This window comes from Phascolarctos cinereus, unplaced genomic scaffold (assembly GCF_003287225.1).
Source record: "Phascolarctos cinereus isolate Bilbo 61053 unplaced genomic scaffold, phaCin_HiC Scaffold_726;HRSCAF=1367, whole genome shotgun sequence".
NCBI classification, from domain to species: domain Eukaryota; kingdom Metazoa; phylum Chordata; class Mammalia; order Diprotodontia; family Phascolarctidae; genus Phascolarctos; species Phascolarctos cinereus.
Genome location: NW_027556098.1, coordinates 348,368,251 through 348,391,839, shown reverse-complemented (window position 1 = coordinate 348,391,839; position 23,589 = coordinate 348,368,251). Strand labels below are relative to the sequence as shown.

The following is a 23,589-nucleotide window of genomic DNA, read 5'->3' as shown; positions in this document are numbered from 1 at the left end:
TGCAGTGTAGTGACAAACACGGATTGGAGGCTGACGATCTTAGGAGAGGAAATGTAGGAAAAGGAGACAGGGAGTAAGGTCAAGCCGGAGCATATCCAGCACTTCAAAGGGCAAGCAGCAACCTGATCAACCAATTTGAAGTCCCTGTTCTGAACCTGAAAGGCAGGTTCTAAGAAGAGGAAAGAGGATCAGCCTCTCTGTGACTTCTCTTCACCAAGAATCAGTCTGATTGTCTCTGGGATTCTGGAAGACTCTCCTGTTGCCAAGTGGCAGTACTGTGAGGAGACTCCATAAGGAGCAGGATAGCAGTCATAATGAAGTACTGAAGAACACTCTACACTTTATCAATGTTAGCTGAAGCCCCCAATAGCACTAATCACAATCATACCTCAATGAGTTTCTGAAGCAAGCAAATAGCAATGCCCCAATCAGGAAGCACCTTCCACTGCCATGTGACCCAGGGCCAGTGTTTTTTCTAGTACAGTACATTCCCTCCTCATGAAGGCTCTGGTTTACTTCACATCTATATTTCACAATGTATATTAATAATCTAGCATCCTAGAAAATGTCAGTCAATCACAACCTTAGTGAGATTGGCCCTAGAACCTGAGCCCCCCTCTGTGTGAACTCATAAAAGGGAGTTACTGAAGCTGCAAAGCTACGTTCCAGCACCTAAGCATTTAATAATGGTATCACAAGTCCTACTACCCTGGTGAGGCTTAGCTTAACCACATCCAAGCTATCCCATAGAGGTCAGAGCTATACCATGAGATTTCCAGAGTTTGGACTTAGAAGCAGTGTTGCAAGAGTGACAGCTATACTACTTACTAGCAATTTGATTCATCACTGTCTTCATGGCTAAGGACCTAAAGAGATTACCAAGTGTGGGAAAGAGACAAAGAACTAGGAAACATCCTAAGAAGCAAGGAGATAGAAAGGACTAGGGGACCCAATGGAAGAGAAAGGAAGAACAGGAAAAGTCATGGAAAGAGTCTTAGACTTGGAATAGGAGACCTGGATTTAAGGTCTAGCTCCACATTTACAATGTAAACATGAGCAAGTTACTTCAGGTTCACCATCTGCAAAATGGAGATAATACCTGTGCTACATAACTCAGAGGGATATTATAAGGAAAGTGCTTGTAAACCTCGGATGCTATAGAAAATAGAGCTATTAGTAACAGCAATAGCACTAAACTCAGAAGAAAAGAGATAATAGGAATAAATCTCTTTTATTTTTAATAGGATTTTATACTTTCCAAAGCCTTTTCACATATATTTTCTCATCTGATCCTCATAATCACTGTGAAAGTAGAGAGGGCTGGTGTTTTCCTCCTAACTGATAGATGAGGAGAAAATGAAGTATCTTGCTCGTGGTTGCACAGTTAATAGTAGATCAAACATGAAAATTTAGGGCTCCAGATTCCAAACAGAGTGTTCTTTCCACTAAAACAGACTTTACAGAAAGAAAATTGGAGAAATAAAAAACTTGATAAAACATGGCTTTTCAGACATCCTGATATGGATGTCCAGTAGATATCTTAAATTCAGTATGTCCAATACAGAACTCATTATCTTTCTGCCTAAACCCTCCCTCTTTCCTCCTAACATCTTTATTACTGTAAAAAGCAATATCTTCCCAGTCCCTCAGGATTGCAACGTAGGAGTCCTTGACTCCTTACTATCTCTCACTCCCCCATATCCAAGCAGCCAAAGCCTCTTGATTTCACCTTGGAAACATCTATCAAATAAGCCCCCTTCTCTCCTCTGACACTGCCATTATAGCACAAGTCTTCATCATGCCTTCATTACTGCAATGGCCTCCTGATGGTTTGGCCTGCCTTAAGTCTCTTCCCATTCCAATCTTGCCTTCATTCAGCCACCAAAGTGATTTTCCCAAAATGTAAGTTCGACCATATTACTCCCTCTACTCAATAAACTCCAGTGGCTCCCTGTCACCTACAGGATCAAATGCAAAATCTTCTATTCAGCATTTAAAATCCTTCACAACCTGGCCTCCTCCTACCTTTCCAGACTTCTTATATCTTAGTCTCTATTATGTACTCTTCAATCCAGTGACACTGGCCTCCTGGCTGTTTCATGAATAAGACATGCCATCTCTTCCTTCTAAGCATTTTCTCTGGCTGTCCTCCCATGCCTGGAATGTTCCCCATCCTCTGCTCTGACTACTCACCTCCCTGGCTTACTTTAAGTCCCAACTAAAATCCCACCTTCTGCAGAAAGCCTTCCCCAACCCCTCTTAATTGCAGTGCCTTCCCTCTTCTAATTATTTCCTATCCTGTACATAGTTTGTCATTAGATTGTGAGCTCCTTGAGGGCAGGGACTCTCTTTTAGCCTCTTTTTGTATCCCTAGCACTTAGTACAGTACCTGACACATGGTAGGCACTTAATAAATGTTTATTGAATGAATGAATGAATGTATGAATGAAAAAGAAGAGGAAAAAGAAGGAAAGGAAGAAAGCTGCCCAAGAGACAAAGCACAGGGAGATAGGCACGGGAAGAAAATGTTTGGCGCCCAGAAGCTGAAAAGACTTCAACTGTTACTTTAGTAGCCATAAAGCCGTCTCATATCCTGTCTAGCCATCCAGTTCAGTCCAAAGTAATTTACCAGGTATCTGGCTACACACTAAAAGAAACAGGCATTTTCAAAACTTCTCAGTGGAGACACAGAACAGAGCTCCCCAGAGAAAATCTAAAGAGCTCGCTCCCCCATCTCAGCAGCCTTCTCCTCCATACCCAGGAGCAGCAGCAGTGACAGGGAAAGAGCTCAAGAAGACTTATATGAAAATCTCAGGATTCCTGTCTTTTACACCAGTGGGTGCTCTAGATAACACTGCCACCCTAATCACCCTAATCTAGCTTGAGGTTCTGCTTTCCTTTCTCTTATGAGAACTCTTACCCAGCCCAAGTAACTGAAATGATGAGGAAGGAAAGCATGGTATACACCTCAAAGCTACCTTCCACAGTGACTTCATCAACACCCAGCAATATATCAAGAGTTCACATTTATATAGCCCAATACAGGTCACAAAACACTTTGCAACAATGACAGTATAGGTATTATTCCCATTTTACAAGTGGGGAAACTGAAGCTTATAGAGCTGAAATTACTCACTTAAGGACTCACAGCAAAAAAATCCCCAGGAGTTATTATCCTATATTTTTTCCTCCCTTTTATAGCTAAACTTCTTGAAAAAGTTATCTAAATTCTAATCAACAAAATGACAAATGATTCTAGAGGACTAATGATGAAGCATGCTCCGCACTTCCTGACAGAGTGATGGACTCAAGGTGCAGTAAAACATATTTTTCGGACGCAGCCGATGCAGGAATCTGTTCTGCTTGGTTTTGGGGGGTAATGAAGGGAAGAGGAGGTGATGATAAATAGAAAAAATAATTTTTTGTTAATTGAAAAACATCAAATTAATTTATTTTTAAAAAAAGAAGCCATCTACATGGCTGCATCTACTTCCTCTTCTCTCACTAACTTCTAAACCCTCTGAAGTCTGGCTTTTGACCTCATCATTCAACTCAAACTTACCACTCAAAGTCACCAGATATCTATTAATTACTCAATCTAATAGGCTTTTCTCAGTCTTCATCCTTCTTGCCTACTGTGTAGTCTTTGACACTGTTGATCACCTTCTTGCCCTAGACACTCTCTTCTCTCTATGATTTCATGACACTGTTCTCTCCTGGTGGAGAACCACCTGTTTGGCCACACCTTCTCAGTCTCCTTTGCTAGATTGTCATCCAGGTCACACCCACTAACCCTGGATATTCCTCCAAAGCTTTCTTCTGGGTATCTTCTCTTTTCCCCCTATACTTACCTTGCTTGGTGATCCTATCAGCTCCCCTAAGTTCAATTATCATGTCTATGCAAATGATTTTCAATCTATACATGCAGCTCTCACCTGTCTCAAGTTCCAGTCTTGCATCATCAGTCACCTCTTGGATATCTTGAACTGGATGTTCCAAAGACACCTCAAACTCAACATGCCCAAAAGTTCATTATATTCCTCCCTCCAAGAAAACTCTCCCTTCCCACTTTCATTCTCCTAGTCAACCAGGCTCGTAACATCAAGGCCACCTTACTCATATTCACCCCAAATTTACAATCTGTTGCCAAGTCTTGTCATTTCTATATTCACAGCATTTCTTGTAATATGTACCCTTCTTTCTACTCACACAGTCACCACCCTGGTATAGATCCTCATCATCCCTCACCTGAACTACTAAAATAGCCCTCTAATTGTTCTCCTTTCCTCAGGTCTCTCCCTACTCCAATCCATCCTCCCTCCACTCAGCTGCCGAAGTAATTTTCTTAAAGTTGAAGTCTGACCGTGTCATTTCTCCTACTTAATAAACACCAATATCAATATTAAATGCTCCATATGACATTTAAAGCCCTTCACAATCTGGCCCCTTCCTTCCTTTCTTCTTACAAAGTGTAATTAGACTGGAAAGGTAGCAGATTATGGCCTCCTTGCTGTTCCCCAAACATTATACTCCATGCCTTTTTATTGACTGTCCTCCATATCTGAAATATTCTCCTTCCTCACCTCCACCTCCTGGATTCCTTCACAATTCAGTTCAAATCCCACATTCTGAAGGTCTTCCCTGGTTGCTACCACTGCTAGGTCCTTCCCTCTAAAATTGCCTTCCACTAGGGCTATATCCCACAGAGATCATATAAATGGGAAAAGGACCCACATGTACAAAAATATTCATAGCAGCTCTTTTTGTGGTGGCAAAGAACTGGAAATTGAGAGGATGCCCACCAATTGGGGAACGGCTGAGCAAGTTGTGGTATATGAATGTAATGGAATACTATTGTGTTATAAGAAATGATGAACAGGCTGACTTCAGAAAAAGCTGGAAAGACTTGTGTGGTCTGATGCTGAGTGAAGTGAGCAGAACCAAGAGAACATTGGACACAATAACAGCAACACTGTGCGATGACTAATATTGATAAACTTAACCCTTCCCAGCAATACAAGGATCTAAGACATCTCCAGAGGCCTTGTGATGGAAAATGCTATACACATCCAAAGAAAGAACTATGAAAGTTGAATTGCTATCTTTTTTTTTCTCTTCTGTTGAGTTTTGTTTCCTCTTTCTGATGGTTCCTCCTATTGGTTTTAATTTTTACTTACAACATCACTAATGTGAAAATATGTTTAATAGGAATGTAAATGTATAGCCTATATCAGATTGTGTGCTGTCTTGGGGAAGGTGGTGGGGAGGAAGGGGGAGAAAAATTTTAAACTCAAAAACATATGGAAGTGATTGTTCATAAATCAAAATTTTTAAAAAAAGATAAAATTGCCTTCCACCTAAACAGTATATATCTTATATGTACAACTTTTTGCATGTTATTTCCCCCCATAAGAATGTGAGCTCCTTTAAGGCAGGAACTGTGCTTTTGCCACCTCTGTATTCTCAGTGCTTAGCACAGTACACGTAGTAAATGCTTAATAAATTTGTGCTGACTGATCCAAAACCATTTTAAAAGAAAATATTGCCCAGAGTTGAATTCTATTATATTCCATATTGACTTCCATATAACAGGAAAAAAAATTAGATGGGGAATTAGAAGCCCCAGGTCCCAACTCTGTCATAAACTTGCTATTTGACCTTGGAAAAATCATTTCATTTCTTGAGCCTCAGTTTTCTCCTTTGTATAATTAGGGTATGACCTCTACCTTCTCAACAGAGAGGCAAAAGACTACCAGAGTAGAATGCTATATATTGTATACTATCTTATGAGGCCACCATAACAGGTGCTTCTTTTTGTTACAAGAAAGGATTCAATAAATAGGGGGTAGGATAGGATGAAGGGAAATATACTTAGTTTTTCACAAAATTACTACTATGGAAATGTTTTGCATGACTACACATCTATAACTTGTATCCAGATGCTTGCCTTTTCAATGAGGGTGGGTGGGGAGGGAGGAAGGGAGAAAATTTTTAACCCAAAGTTTTAAAAACATATGCTAAAAATAAAAATATTTTTAAATGAAAAAAAAAGGGATTCAAGGTGAGAGGGAAAAGGAGAGAGGAATAAGAAGTAGTATTTCCAGAAATGAGGCTTAAATAAAGCATCAATAAAACTTTAAATTTTTTTTAAATTTAAGAATAAATAAATAAAAAAGGGCATGATGACTTCCACCGGATTTATGGACCCAATACAGGATACAATTCAACAAACATTTACTAAGCACTATGGGCAGGGCCTGGTGCTAGGTACAACATTTACAAAGATAAAAAATAACAGGGTGGGGAATAATGAACAAAGACGATCCCTTCCCACAAGGCTTACTTCAAAACCTGTTCTTCCAGGCTCCTTTCACCAGTTGACACAGATTGAATATATGCACATATCTACAGCTCTGGGTATATAGAAAAGCCTCATTAATTCCTCCACCAACCATTCAAGATTTGAAACAAATATGAATACTATCCTTTCATTCCCTGCCCCACCCCAATTTCCAGGGCCCACAAGTTATAGGGTATAGCCCAGTACATAGGATCTAGTGCTCAGAAACTATACATAAAGTTTTAAAAGTAAAATCTTTCACTGTACCCTTCTTATACTTTGGACTTTTTCATTAATTCAGACAAAATTCAGACAAATGCCACCATTTGATTACAAACTAAGAAAGGAGGTTAGTAAAGTTGAAAAACATCAGACTGGGAATCAGGACACCTAGGTTAGAGTCCTGCCCAATTTGACTAAGGTATGGCTTTAGCCAAGTCATTTCCATTCTCTAGGATTCAATTTCTTCCCCTGAAAAATGAGGAAGTTAGACTAGATCACCTCCAAGGTCACTTCCAGCTCTAACACCTATGATATCTGCATTATATCAAGCTCTGGGAGCCACATTTTAGGAAGGATATTTACGCATAAGAATGTGTCCAGAGGGTAACCAGAATGGAGAAGAGACTGGAGATCATGTCACAAAGGGTCAGTTGAAAGAAATAGTGATATTAAGCCTGGATAAGAATATTAAAGGAGGGGCAGCTAGGTGGCACAGTGGATAGGGCAACAGCACTGAAGTCAGGAGGACCAGAGTTCAAATCAGGCCTCAGACCAAACACTTGACACTTACTAGCTGTGTGACCCTGGGAAAGTCACAATTGCCTTAAAAAAAAAAAAGAATATTAAAGGAGAACATGATGACTTTCTTCAAGTACTTAAATAATTAACTTTACATATCACTTTAAAATTTGCAAAGCACTTGATATATATTTGATCACATTTCCACAACAACCCTGTGAGGTAGAGGCTATTATCCTCATCTTATAGAGTAAAAAAAAAAAATTGAAGCTGACAGTGGTTGACTTGCACAGGATCACACAGCTAGTATATTTTTGAGGCAAGATTCAAATTTGAGTTTTCCTGATTCCAAGTCCAGTACAATATTGACCATGCCACCTAGAGATTAGATTTGTTCTGCATAGTCCCAGAGGATGAAAGTGGGACCAGTGGGAGGAAGACAAAGGCAAATTAAGGTACAATGTAAAGAAAAACTTCTAAAGAATTTGAGCTATCCAGCACTGGAAAGGGCAGTGAGCTCCCCATCTAAGTGCTGCCAAATGAGACAGTGTGATACAATGCAAAGAACATGGACTCTATAGTCACAGGATCTACCTCTGACACTTACTACCTGTGTGACTTTGGGCAAGTTTTTTTTTTTAAATCTCCCTTTGCCTCAGTTTCTTCAATCGTAAAAAAAAGAAAAAAAGGAGGTTAGTCTAGATGGTCCCTTCCAGGGACCTTCCATGGGATGTATGATCTTATGATCAAACAGTGGAGGAAGGGAAGAGGAGGAAAGTGTGGGAGGGTGTCTTCAAGTGAAAGTTGCATGATCACTAACCAGAAACATGTTAGAAGTGTTTTCTGTTCAGGTACAAATTGAACTAGATGCCCTTTCAGGTCCACATGAACTTGGAGACACATTCTAGGATTCTATGAAATAAGAGAGGTCTTCCTGTGTTTGGTTATTTATCCTTCAGGTTTCAGCTATGGACAGAACTAATTAATCTCTAAAAGCTCCTCCAACTCTATAATTCTAAAACTCTGTGTGCATGTGTGTGTGTGTGTGTGTGTGTGTGTGTGTGTGTGTGTGTGTGTGTGTGTGTGTGTGTGTCTAGAATATGTATTTATGTGTGTATGTATATATGTGGCTATTTGAAGGGCTGGATTGTGAGGCCAGCATATTCTAAAAGAGGATTTAAGATGTATGTGTGCTACATTTAGAGGGTGTCTATCTCCCTAGGCAGTAACCGCACTTAATGTTAGCCACCTCATTCTAGAAACTGGGGAAAAAATTGGCAAAGAATAAGGCTGTCGTCCCACAAAGTGCAACGCTGAGCACTCCAAGAGTCCTGAGAGCTTTCCGAGAGAGCTGAGATAACCCAGAGACACTACACAGTAGCTATAAAACTTGGACCTGCTGGAGAGAGGGAAAGGAGATGTAACAGGGTGACTGCGGGGCTCCACGCAGGGCTTGGTACAGTGCCATTACTCAATAAACTTTCTCCACTGACCAGCTAGCAGGAAGTTATGTGATGTTCCCACAGCCCAACTGACATTTTTATACCTCTGCCTCCCTCATACACTCCCTCCCTAGAAAGCTCTCTTCCTCCATTTAGGCTGGAAAACTTTGTGGAAGGAAAGTTACTCTGAACAACATCCCTAGTTCTGAAGTCAAGAAGGACCTTGCAAGGACCTAATGATGCCAAGGTCTTGCTTGGGCTGGGTGCTGAGAGGTCCACTACAGTTGCAAGCCAGATGCCTCCTCTGCCTGCAAAGAGGCAAAGTACCTTACCTTTGAGGGGTCTTTGAAGGCAGATTGGAGAACAAAGAATCCCAGATAACTACAAAGACCACCTAATGTAAGCCAGAACAGGAATCTTTTTACAAAGCATTCCCAATAAGTAGTCATTTAGTATGTACTACAAGACTTCCAGGGAAGAAAGACTCACTACCAATCAAACGCAAGCCAAATTTGCTTAGTAACTACTTAAATTTAAATTAATTTAAACATGAGGCATCACAATTTTTCAGTTACTCCTTCTAAGCCTTCATCAGGATTTTTCATTTGTGCATTTATTTTCATTCATTTTTCCTCTCATGTGGTCATACATAATTAGTGTGCATGCATAATTAGTTCTTTTGGCTTTCTTTTGTTTGTTTTCCACTACTTCACAAAAATATTTCCAGATTTCTTTATATAGTTCATACTTAATAATTCATAACTACACTAAAGTATTTCGTTAATGTACCATGAAATCACCACTCATCTTTCTTTCTTTTTTTTTGCTTGTTTGTTTTTGGGCAGTTGGGGGTAAGTGACTTGCCCAGGGTCACACAGCTATTAAGTGTCAAGTGTTTGGTCTGAGGCCAGGTTTGAACTCAGGTCCTCCTGACTTCAGAGCTGGTGGTCTATCCACTGCATCACCTAGCTGCCCCCCACCACTCATCTTTCATTCAACATTTTGGTTGTTTCTAGTTTTTCCTGATTATACATAATGCTACTACTAAAATCATGTTCACTGATAGATCACAAAAAGATTCTGCCACAGTAACTCTATAAGAGAGGTTGTACCATTTTACGGATAAGTAAATTGATGCTCAGAAAGGTGAAGGGACTTTGTGATGCTCACAAAGCTAATACATTTGAGAGTTAGAACTAGAACTTGGATTTTCTGACTACAAAAACAGTGCTTTATTCATTACTAGATAACATAATCTTCATATTATAAAGCATAGTCATCTTATTCTGAAATACACCTAATATGGAAAGAAAGGAGAAATTTCCTAGGCAAATAAGCACTCACCCATCTACCTAACATTCAGCCTGGTCACAATGCACGCCCTGGGAGAAAAATCCCTGCATAGGAGAGATGCTCCTGGTATCTCTTGCCATTCAAAGTTAGCACCACTTCTAACCCCTCCCACCAACTTCCAGAAGTAAAATTTCTCACAGCCATAATGCCACCAAAGTGGTTCCACAGGAACCAAGAAAGTTCCATTCACAGAACCATGGAATTCTGGGGTAAAAAGGACTTCTTTTTTTTCAGTCTGGACCTTGACCTGAGTGGAGGCTTTTTATTCATCATCACAGAGCCAACAGGAGGAAGAGCTGAGGACTAGAACCCAGGGTTTCTGACTTGAAGTCTAGTGCTATTAGGAGGTGAGGTCATCGAAAGTGAGTAGCAGAAGTGGGACTTGAGGTGGCCTTTAAAGCATAGGTAGGATTTCAATGGTTGAAAGGTGTTGGGGAAAATTCCTGGTGGAAGAAACATGGAGAACAAAGGCACAGTTGCAGTATCAAGCCCGGCAAGTTCGAGGAAAAGTGTGACTAGAGCTGAACATATTCAAGGAGGAGAGAACAGGGGAGGGAGAGACACTGGCAAATGCAGGCCAGCAGAGCTTTTCCAGAAAGTAGACAGACTCTTCTAACCCTTACCTCTTCCCCTGAGGGCAGAGAGGCTGCTGTTGCACACTCACTTTCAGTGTCCTAAAGAAAATAAATCCTCACCCCTTTAATAAGGCTGACAAGGACAATGGTGCCACAGTCCTGATAGATACCAGCTAGATCCAAAGTTGTGTCAACAAAGTCAAGCTTTGTCAACTTCACTGCCTCTGGGGATCTTCCCTTTGGAACTCTCCACACAATCTAGAATGAACCCATAAGGCTTCAACAGGATCATAGTAACTCCTCACACCTAAGGCAGCTCCAAAAGTCTCATGATGGCAAATGCTATCCATATCCAGAGAAAGAACTATGGAGTGTGAATGAGATTGAGACACAGTTTGCTCTTTTTTTCCCCTTCTGTTCTGTTTGTTTCTTCTTTCTTGTGGTTCCTCCTACTGGTTCTAATTCTTCTTTACAACATGACTAATGTTAAAATATGTTTAATAGGAATGTATGTGTAGAGCCTATATCAGGTTGCATGCCATCTGAGGGAGGTGGGGAGGGAAGGGGAGAAAATTAAAAGTCAAAAGCTTATGGAAGGGGCAGCTAGGTGGCACAGTGGATAGAGCTCCAGTCTTGGAGTCAGGAGGACTTGAGTTCAAATCCGGGCTCAGACACTTGACACTTACTAGCTGTGTGACTCTGGGCAAGTCACTTAACCCTGATTAGCCTCACAAAAAAAAAAAAGCTTATGGAATGGGGCAGCTAGGTGGTACAGTGGATAGAGCACCAGCCCTGGATTCAGGAGGACTTGAAGTCAAATCCAGCCTCAGACACATAACACTCACTAGCTGTGTGACTCTGTGCCTCCGTTCCTCATCTATAAAATGAACTAGAGAAGGCAAACCACTCCAGGATCTTTTCCAAGAAAACCCCAAAATGGGGTCACAGAGAGTTGGATATAATTGAACAACAACAACAAAGTGGCAACCAATGACTCCCCAAGACATCAAGAAACAATAAAACAAAGTCAAAAGAATGAAAAAATAGGAAAAAATGTGAAATATCTTAGAAACCAGAATCCAACAATATGTTGTATACAAGACACACACTTAAAACAGAAAGACACACACAGAGTTAAAATAAAGGGCTAGAGCAGAATCTATTATGCCTCAGCTGAAGTAAAAAAGGCAGGATTAGCAATCATGATCCCAGAAAAAGCACAAGCAAAAATAGATCTAATTGAAAGAGATAATCAAGGAAACTACATTTTGCTAAAAGGTACCATAAACGATGAAGTAATAGCAAAAATATTTACATCAAGTTTCTCTGATAAAGGCCTCATTTCTCAAATAGATACGGAACTGAGTCAAATTTATAAAAATAAGAGACATTCCCCAACTGATAAATGGTCAAGGAATGTCAACAGACAATTTTCAGAAAAAGAAATCAAAGCTATCTATAGGCACATGAAAAAATGCTCTAAATCTCTCCTGATTAGCGAATGGCAAATTAAAACACCTCTGAGGTATCACCTCCCACCTATTGGAAATAACAAATACCGGTGAGGGTGAAGGAAAATAGTACATTAATGAATTATTGATAGAGTAGGAAACTGGTATAACCATTCTGGAGAATAATCTGAAACTATGCCCAAATGGCTATAAAACTGTGCATACCCTTTGATTCAGCAATACTGCTACTAGATCTGTACCTCAAAGAGATCAAAGCAAAAAAGGAAAGGACCTATATATATAAAAATATTTACAGCAGCTCTTTTTGTAGGGGCAAAGAATTGGAAATTGAGGGGAAATTGGGGAATGACCAAACAAGTTGTGACATATGATAATGATGGAGAACTATTGTGCTATATGAAATAATAAAGGAGTGGTTTCAGAAAAACATGGCAAGCCCTTTATGATCTACTGCAAGATGAAGTGAGAAGAATTGGGAGAGCATTGCACACAGTAACAGCAATATTGTAAAGATTATCAACTGTGAAAAACTGGGGGACTCTGATCAATACAACGATTCAAGACAATTCCAAAGGATTCATGATGAAAACATGCTCTCCACCTCAGAGAGAGAACTAATGAACTCTGAGTGCAAACTGAAGTATAATTTTCTCACTTTTTTTCTGCTTTGTTTTACAATAGGGCTAATATGGAAATATGGTTTTGCATGATTTCATATGTGTAACTGATATATTGTTTGCCTTCTCAGTGGGTGTGAGAGAGGTAGGAAGGAGAAAGAGAATACAAAACTAAAAATTTAAAGAGCAAAAATGTCAAAAAAAAATTTTTAAAGAATATTTTCTTGCTTTTTTTGTAACATGGCTAATATGGAAATATGTTTTGTATAACTTCATATGTATAACTAATATCATATTGCTTGCCTCTCAACTGGGGAGAAGTTAGAAGGAGGCAGAGAATTTGGAACTCAGAATTTTTTAAAAAGAATGCCAAAGATAAAGAGAAATCTTTCTTAGAAGAAAAATAAATAAATAAATAAATGTGACGTGGAGTTGCAGGACCAAAGTTTAAATCCCAGCTCTAGTATTTACTTCCTATGTAAACTTGAGCAAATTGACTTCCCTCCCTGGGATTCTGTTTTCTCACCTATAAAATAAAGTCAGATGAGATCATCTCTAACATTTCAGCTCCAAGCTCCATGATCTCAGAATGCTGGCACGGAATCAGACAACTTAAGTCTCTTGGCCTAAATTTCCTCCTCTGTAAAAATGGGAATAACAGTACCTGTCTTACATAAATATGGTGCTGATACCTAAACCAGGAAGAAGCAAAACAGAGAAAGTAAATTACAGACCAATTTCCCTAATGAATATTGATACAAAAAGTTTAAATAGAATAATAGCAAAGAGATTACAGCAATATATCACAAGGATCATATACTATGACTAGGTGGAATTTATACCAAGAATGCAGGGCTGGCTCAATATTAGGAAAACTATCAGCATAAGTGACCATATCAATAACAAAACCAACAGAAATCATATGATTATGTCAACAAATGCAGAAAAAGATTTTGACAAAACACAGCATCCCTATTAAAAACACTAGAGAGCATAGCAACAAAAGAAGCTTATCTTAAAATGATATGTAATATTTATCTAAAACTATCAGCAAGCATTATCTATAATAAGGATAAGCTAGAAGCCTTCCCAATGCAATCAGGGATGAAGCAAGCATGCCCATTATCACCTCTATTATTTAATATTGCACTAGAAACATTAGCTATAGCAATAAGAAAAGAAAAAGAAATGAAAAGAATTAGAATAGGCAATAAGGAAACAAAACTATCATTCTTTGCAGAAGATATGACATTATACCTATGTCTGATTGCTTACCATCTCAGGGAGGAAGGAGGGGAAGAAGGAAGGGATAGGATTTGGAACTCAAAACCTTAAATAAAAATGTTAAGATAAAAAAATTTTAAATAATACTTGTCTTACAACCTCACAGGAATGTTGTAAGAATCAGACAAAACCATAATAGACAGGAAAGTGCTTTGAAAACAGTTGAAGGTAAGGTACAAATAGAAGAGATTATTCTTATTGCCCAAAACAGTTAAAATCTAAATAAGCTGTGGCTTTGAGCCCAAAGGGAGGCTAATACAAAATGACTTGGGTGGATAACACTTCCCAGACTGGGAAGAAGACAGTATTTCTCTTGAGGAATAAAAAGTTAGCCGAAGGAGAACCAGATTTAGGACCTGACTCCATTTATTCAGTGAGGCCAATATGTTAGCTTTCCTGTGGAATCATTTCCCACAGGAAGCATCAGTGGCAGCCAAACTTAGCAACCTGTCAACTAACAGAAATGTCACTTTGCCATATAGAAGCTTAGACTCTAAGACTGGAGGGAGCTTAGAACATAGAATGTTGGAGAAGACCTTGGAAGTCATCTAGTCTAACATTTCCAGGAGAGGAATGCCCCCATAACATCCCAACTAAGTGTATACACTGAGTAATCACTTGAAGCTCTCCAGAAATGAAGAATTTATCACCTCCTAGGGCAACCATTCCACTCTGAGTAAGCTCACTGTTTAGGGAGTTTTTCTTTAAATCAAGCCTAAATCTACCTCCCTATTACTTCCACCCACCCATCCTAGTTTTACCCTCCAGGAGCAAGACGAACAAGTCCTATCCTTCTTTCACATGACAACACTTCAAACAAAGAAGACTACTCCGAAATCAAATGAGATAATAGATACAAAAAGACTTTGAAAACAGTACTGTGCTATAAATATAAATGTGAGGTATTATGAAGGGATGGGAAAAGAGTCTGGACAACAGGGTTCTAGATAAAGATGCTGCTTAAGTCAGGCTCATCACTGTTCCCCCCACCCCCCAAGAATGCTACACACCATCCCACAAGCTTAATATATCCTTCCCTCTATTCTTTGTTTAAATCCTACTACCCATCCTTTGGGACCCAGCTCAAGCCAATCTCCTCTGGAGAAACCTTCCCAGATGACTCCAACCTGCTCACTCTTTAATCTTACTCTTTTGATATAGTCAGCAAACCACCTCTATTATCCTATCATTCAGGGTTCTTTTCTCTGCTCGTATGCCATAACTTCATACTACTCTACTCCACAGACTTCTATAAAGCAGCCATTCCCATATGCAACTTTGGTCATTAAGTGTTTCATATGCACTCATCTTGACTCCATAATATGGGAGTGAGCTTGTAAAATGAGAACATGTTTTCCTATAGCACTTCATTCTCAGCAAACAAAAAGCACTCGTTACAAAGGTTAGTCTGAATTACAGGACAGGCCCGCTCTTCAGTTCATCAGTGTGGCACCCAGAACTAAACACAATATTCTAGCTATGTTCTGACCACAGCTGAGTATAGCAGAACCTTTCTGGCAGGACCTAGCCAACGTATTATGCTTGTCTTTAAGCAACCTAAAATAACATTAGCTTTTTTTTTTCTTTGGTGAGGCAATTGGGGTTCAGTGACCTGCCCAGGGCCACAAAGCTGGTACGTGTTATGTGTCTGAGGCCGGATTTGAACTCAGGTCCTCCTGATTCCATGGTGAGTGCTCTATCCACTGAGTCACGTAGCTGCCCCTGCACCACCTAGCTGCTCCCACATTAGCTTTTAATATGTTTAATATGTTTTAATATGTTTAATATGCTATATCACACCACTGACTCTTAATGAACTTGAATTCCACTAAAGCCCTCAGACCTTTGTTAGATAAACTTCTATATAGCCAAACTTCACCCAAACCCTCGTGAAAGATTTATTTTTGAACGAGGATAAAGCTCTACATTTATCCTTATCAAATTTCATCCAACTAGATTTGGCCCAACATTATACTAGCTTGTCTCAAAATCCTTTTAGATATTATCTTCTAATATATTAGTTGTCCCTCACAACTTTTTGTCATCTACAAATTCAACAAGCATGTCAACTGTGCCTTTATCCAAGTTAGTGATAAAAGTGTTAGACAACACAAGGTCAAGTGGAGAGGCCCAGGGCCCTTTGTTAGAGACAGCACTCCAAGTTGATATGAAACCATTACTGACTTTGTTTTGGAACAAGGCATTAATTAAACCAGTTCTGAATCTTCATAACTTTACTATCATTTAGCTAACCTCTCTCCATCTGGTCCTCAAGGATAGTATGACAGATTTTGATAAATGTTTTACTAAAAATCTAGCCAGCCTCTACAGCATTCTCTTTATCTAGCAGTCTAACAAGCCTGTTAATCCAACTTCTCCCATTTTACAAATTAGGTATTACTTCCATATCTATCCAATCTAAGATTCTATACACCTGCCATCTAGCATCCCCTAACATAAAGGCTGTAGGAGTTCAAAGATAAAAGATAAAGAAAGGCTGGAATAGTTAGAGCAGGCTTCCGGAAGTGGTAAGCTCTGCCTAGCTAGCAAATAACTAAATGCCCAAGCTCGCCTAGGTGCCTAGCCACCTCCTCAGAACTATCAACCTTTAAGCTAAAGCCTAGCACAGTAGACTATAACAGTAATAGAACAGCAAGCCTAGTCAGGCTGACCTGGTCTATCTCCAGGCTCTGCCCCTCTCTCTCCAACTCTACCCACCTGCCCTTACCCTTGGCCCCAGCCCAGTTCCGGGAGCCACCCAGAGCTAAAAACAGCACAGCCCCCAAGATGGCAAGGCCATTTATAGTGCTGGAGGCGTCAGCAATGGGCTGGGCTGCCAGGAACTTGCTTCAGTAAGGCCCCAAAGTAAGAGCCCAGCCTGCCTTTCAGCACAATTTCACAGGCAAAGGATCATAGAGTTAGAGCTAGAAGAGACTCTAAGAGATTATCTAGTTCGAATCCCTCATTTTCCTGATGAGAAAACAGGCCCAAAGTAAGGACAGGACTTGCCCAAAGTTACACAAGTAGTAAGCTGTAAAGCCAGAACAAAAAGCAGGGGACTCTTTTTTCCCTTTCTTTGTATCCCCAATACTTTAGCAGTGTCTGGTGCTTAGCAAATGCTAGTTAATTTACTGGTTTTCCACCATACCACCCTGCCTTTATTGAGCTCTATAAATATAACAGCCTCCTGGGGAGAGGAACCTTTCTCAAGCATCTTGGACAAGACTGTTTGTACAGCAGCTCTTGGTCTCAACCAAATTCAAAGTTAGAGGGCTATAAATTGGGATGAGAATCACTGCTCCAACCTACCTCTAGTCCCCAGATCTCCCAAACTTGGTCACTATTACTCCGACCCTTCACATTCAGCCCTAGAATTTTCTGAGAACTCAAAGACATGTTCTGCCCAAAAGACAGACAAGCTCAGAGCCTAGCCTGCTGAAAGCACCAGTTTCCAAGCAATTTTAAGGAATGCAGGATCAGGACTAGCTGAGTAAAGCACCATGAAATACTGATAATGTGAATTAGAATCCACCTGAGTACACTTATCAGGGCTGGCCTTACCTTATTAATGCCTGGACTGGGACACCATTTGTACCCACCCATCTACTCATGAGGGCACATCTTTCTGTGCCTCAAATGCCTGTTAAATAAGAGTTGGGTCTGGGTTTTGGATAGAGCACCAGCCCTGTGGATAGAGCACTGGCCCTGAAGTCAGGAGGACCTGAGTTCAAATCCGGCCTCAGACCAAACACTTGAAATTTACTAGCTGTGTGACCCTGGGCAAGTCACTTAACTCCAATTGCCTAAAAATAAAAATAAAAAAATCCTGCAAAAACCATTATCCTCAAACACACACACACACACACACACACACACACACATACACACACACACACAACTAGAAGGGAAAAGTCCTAGACTGAGAAAGCAAATCTATCTCTACCTTCTTGACGGATGAGAATGGCATGACTTATAGAGCTAAAGGGAACAAGAAGAACTAGGATCATTTTCCAGGGCAGAGGATGAGATCCCTGATTCCCTCACACTGTTACCTCTCCAGTTGGCACCACCTACATACAAAAAGGCTCCAAGACTTATTCTACTCAGGAAAACATCAACTTCTCCAGATCACACCAAGTTCACATAGGCCACACAAGGTCACCCCATCCACAGATTCAACTGCCCCAAGGTAGGTCCCATAAGAGAACCGGGCATTGCAAAATAGAAAGCAAGTTATTCCCAAAACAGATTCCCTAACTGCCATGGAACTCTGAGAAGGGAAGTCTGCTCCCTGGCATTCTGAGGGGCACAAAGAAAAACTAAAGTACCCTTTCCTCCCAAGCTACCCCAAGGAGTTCTTCAATTAGCACCTCCCCCAGTTACCTTTACACAACTGTTTAATCAATCAATACACATTTATTAAGAGCCTACTATATGCCAGGCACTGTGCTAAGTTCTGGGATATAAAAAGAGGTAAAAGGGGCAGCTAGGTGGCCCAATAGATAGAGCACCGGCTCTGGAGTCAGGAGGACCTGAGTTCAGATCCAACCTCAGAAACATAATACTCACTAGCTGTGTGACTCTGGGCAAGTCAATTAACCCCCAACTGCCTCACCAAAAAATAAAATAAAATAAAAATTAAAAGAGGTAAAAGACTGTCCCTGCCCTCCAAGAGCTTACAATCTAATGGAGAGACAACACGCAAAGAAATATATATAAAGCAAGCTATACACAGGATAAACAGGAAATAATTAACAGTGGGAAGGCACTGGAATTAAGAGCGGTTGGGGAAGGCTTCCTGTAGGCATAGTTAACTGCCTCTCCTGTCCCCAAGGAAAAAACTAGAGTCAGATATGCAATATAAATAACTACCACTTCACATTTATGAGATAACAGATCTACTGAAGTATATTTAAGATTTATATAGTACTTTCCTCACAACTCTATGAAGAAAGTAGTGCAAGTTTTAATTACTCTCACTTTACAGAGAAGCAAGGGCAGTTAGGTAGCCCAATGGCTAGAATGCCAGGCCTGGAGTCAAGAAGATTCATCTTTCTGAATTCAAATCTTGCCTCAGATACTTACTGTGTGACTCTGGGCAAGTCACTTAACCCTGTTTGCCTCAGTCCCTCATCTCTAAAATAAACTGTCGAAGGAAATGGCAAACCACTCCAATATCTTTGCCAAGAAAACCCCAAATGGGGTCACAAAGAGCCAGACATGACTGAACAACAAATTACAAAGAAGGAAACAAAAAGTTCAGAGAGGTTAGATGAGTTGTCCATGTTCCCATAAGCATAAGGGCTAGGATTCAAACCTAGTGTCCTCACTCCAAATCTAGCACTTTCCCCCATCCTACCATCCTGAGCCCCAATTCCAAGATAAAGCTATCTAGATGAACAATAGTAATCTGTGCACTCAGTACTGTACAGTTAATACCTGCAGCTTTCAACAACCTGGTTGGAGGGGAGGGAGGCAGTCTCACAATAATTTAAGGACAAAAATGAAAGTTTTAGGCTCAGATGTAGAAAAGGTCAAAGCCCAGATATGAAGAAAGATGTAAAGAACACAAAAAGGCCTGTAGGTAGATTGGTCTAGGGTCTAACAGGGCCAGTTGTTAAGCCTAGTAGAATAAGCTGCAGCCTCTAAAATAGGATTTCAAGCAATGCTTGCCCCATTGCCTCCCAGAAAGGGGGGGAAAACTACCTGCTTCTGCCTAAAATTCTACCAACAGCAGCACCTCATTAGCTTAAGGTTCTGAGCCCTGCTACAATAGAGGGAACCACCTGGGAGGAGAGAATCTTTAACATGAGTTGACAGTAGTTTTGGATGGTTTACCATTTGCCTACTTCACAATCTTACCTCTTAAGGGTACTGATCATCCAACAGCCCTGAGTGAGCACTACCATGGAGAAGTAGGGGTCTGTAGCATAGATGGATAAGTATTACACACATTAAGAGCCTATTTATAAAGCAATCATAAACTACAAGTGGATGTACTGACTTCAAGGGCCTATCTGTCCAAATCAGAGAAGCCGTGTTCATAAGGTTCACTCCATTTGGAAAACAGACAGACATTTCTACTCTTGGGGGAGAGTCTTGAAACCTATTCCAGCAAAGAAAGTTCAGGGAGCCACAGGACAAAATAAGAATCTCTAAATCCCACTACTCCATACGATGACAGCAGTTCTGTAGCTCCCAGGAAACCACGAGCTACATTCCTTTTTCATGCTGCTAATGAAAGGGGCCCAGACACCCCGAGATCACCATCAAACCCAGCCCATGTACTCTTTCAACTCTCAGAGCTCAGTACTCATGCACAGTGACAGATATGAATGTCCTAGGCCAGCTGGTGCCATGGTTCTAAGAGAACCTCTGTGGAAGTAGGAAGAGGGAAGGAGAATTATTTTTTCACCTCCTGAACTCACTGTAAAATCAACTAAATTAAATGAACGTTCTTTAGTACCATTACCTGACAAAGACCTGCAAGCCTAGAAAAGAAAACCAGGACTCATATACAACCCAGAACTATAATGCTCTCCAATAAAGCAGTGAGAGGGAGCTCTAAACTCTTCCTTACACCAACACCCTTACCATGAATCTCACTTTTAGGTTGCTCTCAGGGTTGGCTAACTGCTTGCATGACAAAGTCAAGGGAAAGACACAGAACTTAAGGGAGAACAGGCTCTCTATAGGCTGTCAAGGGAAAAAGCCTTCATATAAAAGAGGTGGCCTTCCTGGGAGAGATGGGACAGGATCCCTCTGAGCTGGTTTCTTTAACCACAAGGCAGACTATTCCTCAAAGCTGGTAATGCTTAAACCCACTGCAGATGGCTGTCCTAGCTACTAGTCTTTCATCTAAATCATTTCTCCTGGACGAGGGATACTGGGAAGAGGTCTTGAGTGACTGAGGCAAAGAGGGCCCCCCTTTAACACCAAACACAAAGCATTCTGAAGAGCATTAAAAGATGAATTCTCAACAGAGCTTAGGCATTTCTGGGCCCCTGAAAAAGTAGCTAACAAGCAGAGTCCAGAAGGTCATTTCTCTACAAATTTCGGATGAGAGACTTTAAAGGCCAACACCCCCACCACCAACTCAGAGGCAGTCTCCATTTCTCAGCCCCCGTGTCTTACCTGCCACTGCTGATTCCTCGGGGCTGGCTCCTGGAGGCTTCTCTCCTAGGCCATGGTGCAGAAGGAGCGCCCATAAAAGCCAGACTGCCAGGCCAGGGGTCACATCCATGGCTGAAGGCTACGCGGCCGGTAAGAGGAGCCTGGACGCCCTCTCCTTCAGCATTCGGCCTAGCCCGGCCCTCAGCACACCGCGCCGCTCCCGCTCTCAGCCTCCCAAGGCACCTCCGCAGCCCAAAGCTGGGCAGGAAGAGGGCAAGAGGGTGAAAGTCAAGTGTTGGGGTTCCTCGTACCCCAAGCCCGCAGAAGATCTCCGCTAGCTCCGGGCACGCCTCAAAGTCCTGGGGCTTCGCAGTTTCCTCTCCAGTACCAGAATACTGTCAGTCTGTCTGTCCTGCCAGCGGCCGCTATCGGGAAAGGTCAGGCTCTCCGAGCCGGGGGTGGGGGTATCCGGAGCCAGGGCCCCGTCTCAGCCTAATTCTGCCCGCAGCGAGCGGCAGCGACGGCCTGGACGCTCCAACTCCTCGCAGCTGCTTTACCCCCCTCCCCCCTCCCAAAGCACTTGCCGCTTCCGGAGAGTTTAAGGAGGGAGGGAGGAGGGAGGGAGCCTGTGGAGGCCGTGTCAGCGGCGTCGCCGCCCGCAACGACGCCCCCCACCTCCCCACCTGGAAGGCCACGAGTTCACACGCTAGCAAACTGAGTGCGGCGCCAGGGGACTGGAGGATGCGGGACAAGAAAAACCACTGCTCTCAAAGGACCCTAGCCCCTAAGGAGACTCCGGGATGCCCTCCTGGCCAGAAGAGATGGGACCTAAAGTTCAGGGTGTTCGGTCCCTGAGACCGGTCCTGGCTCAGCCCTCCCCAGGGAACGCACGGACCGACGGTGCAGGCTGGTCAGAAAACTGGGCTAAGCGCGCCCCCCCCCGCTGTCTGGCTTGGCACCCAACAGGAAAGGACAGCAGCAGCCTCAGCTGCAATCCGTCCCGAGCTTTTGTACAGCTCCAGCCCCTTCAGCCCCCCTGAGCACAGCACCGACGGGGCTGGCTCTGGACCAGGTGGGCTAGGGCAGAACAGCTCCCGGATCCCAAAGCCCTCCCCGAATTGAGCGCAGGACGGGCGGGGGAAAGGGGGCGGAGAGAAAGGAGCTGGAGCCCCACCCCCTCCTTCAAGGCCGGCCTATCCTGGGACGCACTAACGCATAAGCCCCGCCTTCTGCCCGCCCAGCCGAGCCATTCTCCCTGGATAACCCTGCTCTGGCCAGCCTCCTCCCGGGTAGCCCGCAGTACTGCAGGCCTCCGCTGGGACAGGCCTTTCTCTGGATTCCCTACGGCTATCCGGCCGTCCAGGCCCCAGGTCGTTCTTTCTTAGCACTAGAGCCCTAAGTCTAGTCTTACCCTACCGTGGGGGTGCTCCAAGGATCCCTCTGCCCCCACCACTACCACCACACACGCACAGTGGTCTCTTCCAGAGTCCCTCTCTCCCCAGCACCTCCCTCCCACCGGCTCCGCACGATGAGCCGTTCCCGGGAGCCCTCCCTTCCCCCTCCAGTGAATGGGCTCTCCCGCGATAACCGCCTCGCCGTGGGGCGGGAAACCGAGAGTTTGATCCGACCGCTGATCCCGCCCCCACAGCGAGGCTCAGAATATTGGATGTGACAGGATGAGGCCAGGACTAGGGCCTCTTCCTCCCTCCCTGATACCGTCTAGGCCACCACCCAGCAGAGAGAAGCGACAACGGTCCGGCCCAGCGCGCGACCGTCGCGCGCTCCCGCCCGCCGTCCGGTTCCTCAAAGCCTCGCCCACTCCTCCGCACCCTGTAACCAATGAGAGCACGCTTCCTCTTCACAACCGGCCTAGGGGATCCACCCACCGTCGGGGCTTCCTAACCAATCGGATCCCATCTCGTTTGCACAGCGGCGCCTGCGCGCCAGCGTTCCCTAGTGGACGAGTTGAGGAGCTTCAGGGCCAGGCACGTGCCAGAGCTTGTAGCAGGGATCAAGCTGTGTGACAGAATTCCTTGAGTATTATTATCGAGGTTTTCTAGGGTAAATATTGCTAGGTGCTTAAAGGAATAAGTATCTCCTCCCTACTGGGCAGAACATGTGCATTTTAATTTTCTTCCAGCTGTGGTAGATTGAATTCTGCTATGAGCCATCCACTCACTTTCTCTTTTCTAATCTGATCCCCCTTGTCAGTCATTAAGAACTTACCATTGTGTCAGGTACATAAGTAAACATTGAGGAGGCAAAGAAAGGTAAAAACACTGTCTCTGCCCTCACATTCTAATGATGGAGGCCTCGTGGCCAGACACTTGCAGCAGACCGGAACAATTTGCTAACGAATGTACTAGGCCAGGGTGAGACATCATCCCATTCATGACTTCAAAGAGCATTTTTTAAACACCTACCCAATGCAGGGCCCCATACCAGTCTCTAGTGATGCAAAAACTTGCCTTAGAATGAAACTGGCCAGGCTCCTGAGTAACTGAGTAACAGATAAGAAAATATAAAGTAACTTGGAGAAAATTGTCTACAATAAAGTGGGACCTGGGACAGACACAAAGTTTTGATAAGTCATGTTTCCTGCCCTCAGTCTTGCAATCTAATAAAAGGAGAAAGTAAAATTGAGAGAATAAC

The 23,589-nt window shown here is 42.5% G+C and overlaps 1 protein-coding gene across 4 annotated transcripts in view; it reads right to left on the bottom strand.

Annotated features, from left to right (window-relative positions):
- STIM1 (stromal interaction molecule 1) overlaps positions 1-22,697 on the bottom strand; it is a 249,665-nt gene extending 226,968 nt beyond the window's left edge. The window contains exon 1 of one of the 4 annotated variants that reach the window (XM_078156996.1): positions 20,959-22,697. In XM_078156996.1, coding sequence (XP_078013122.1) covers positions 20,959-21,067 — 109 coding nt within the window. In that variant the 5' untranslated portion in view covers positions 21,068-22,697. The remainder of the gene's footprint in view (positions 1-20,958) is intronic. The other 3 variants (XM_020967654.2, XM_020967657.2, XM_078156995.1) reach the window with 3 other exon arrangements.
- Between the last annotated feature and the right edge of the window lie 892 nt (positions 22,698-23,589).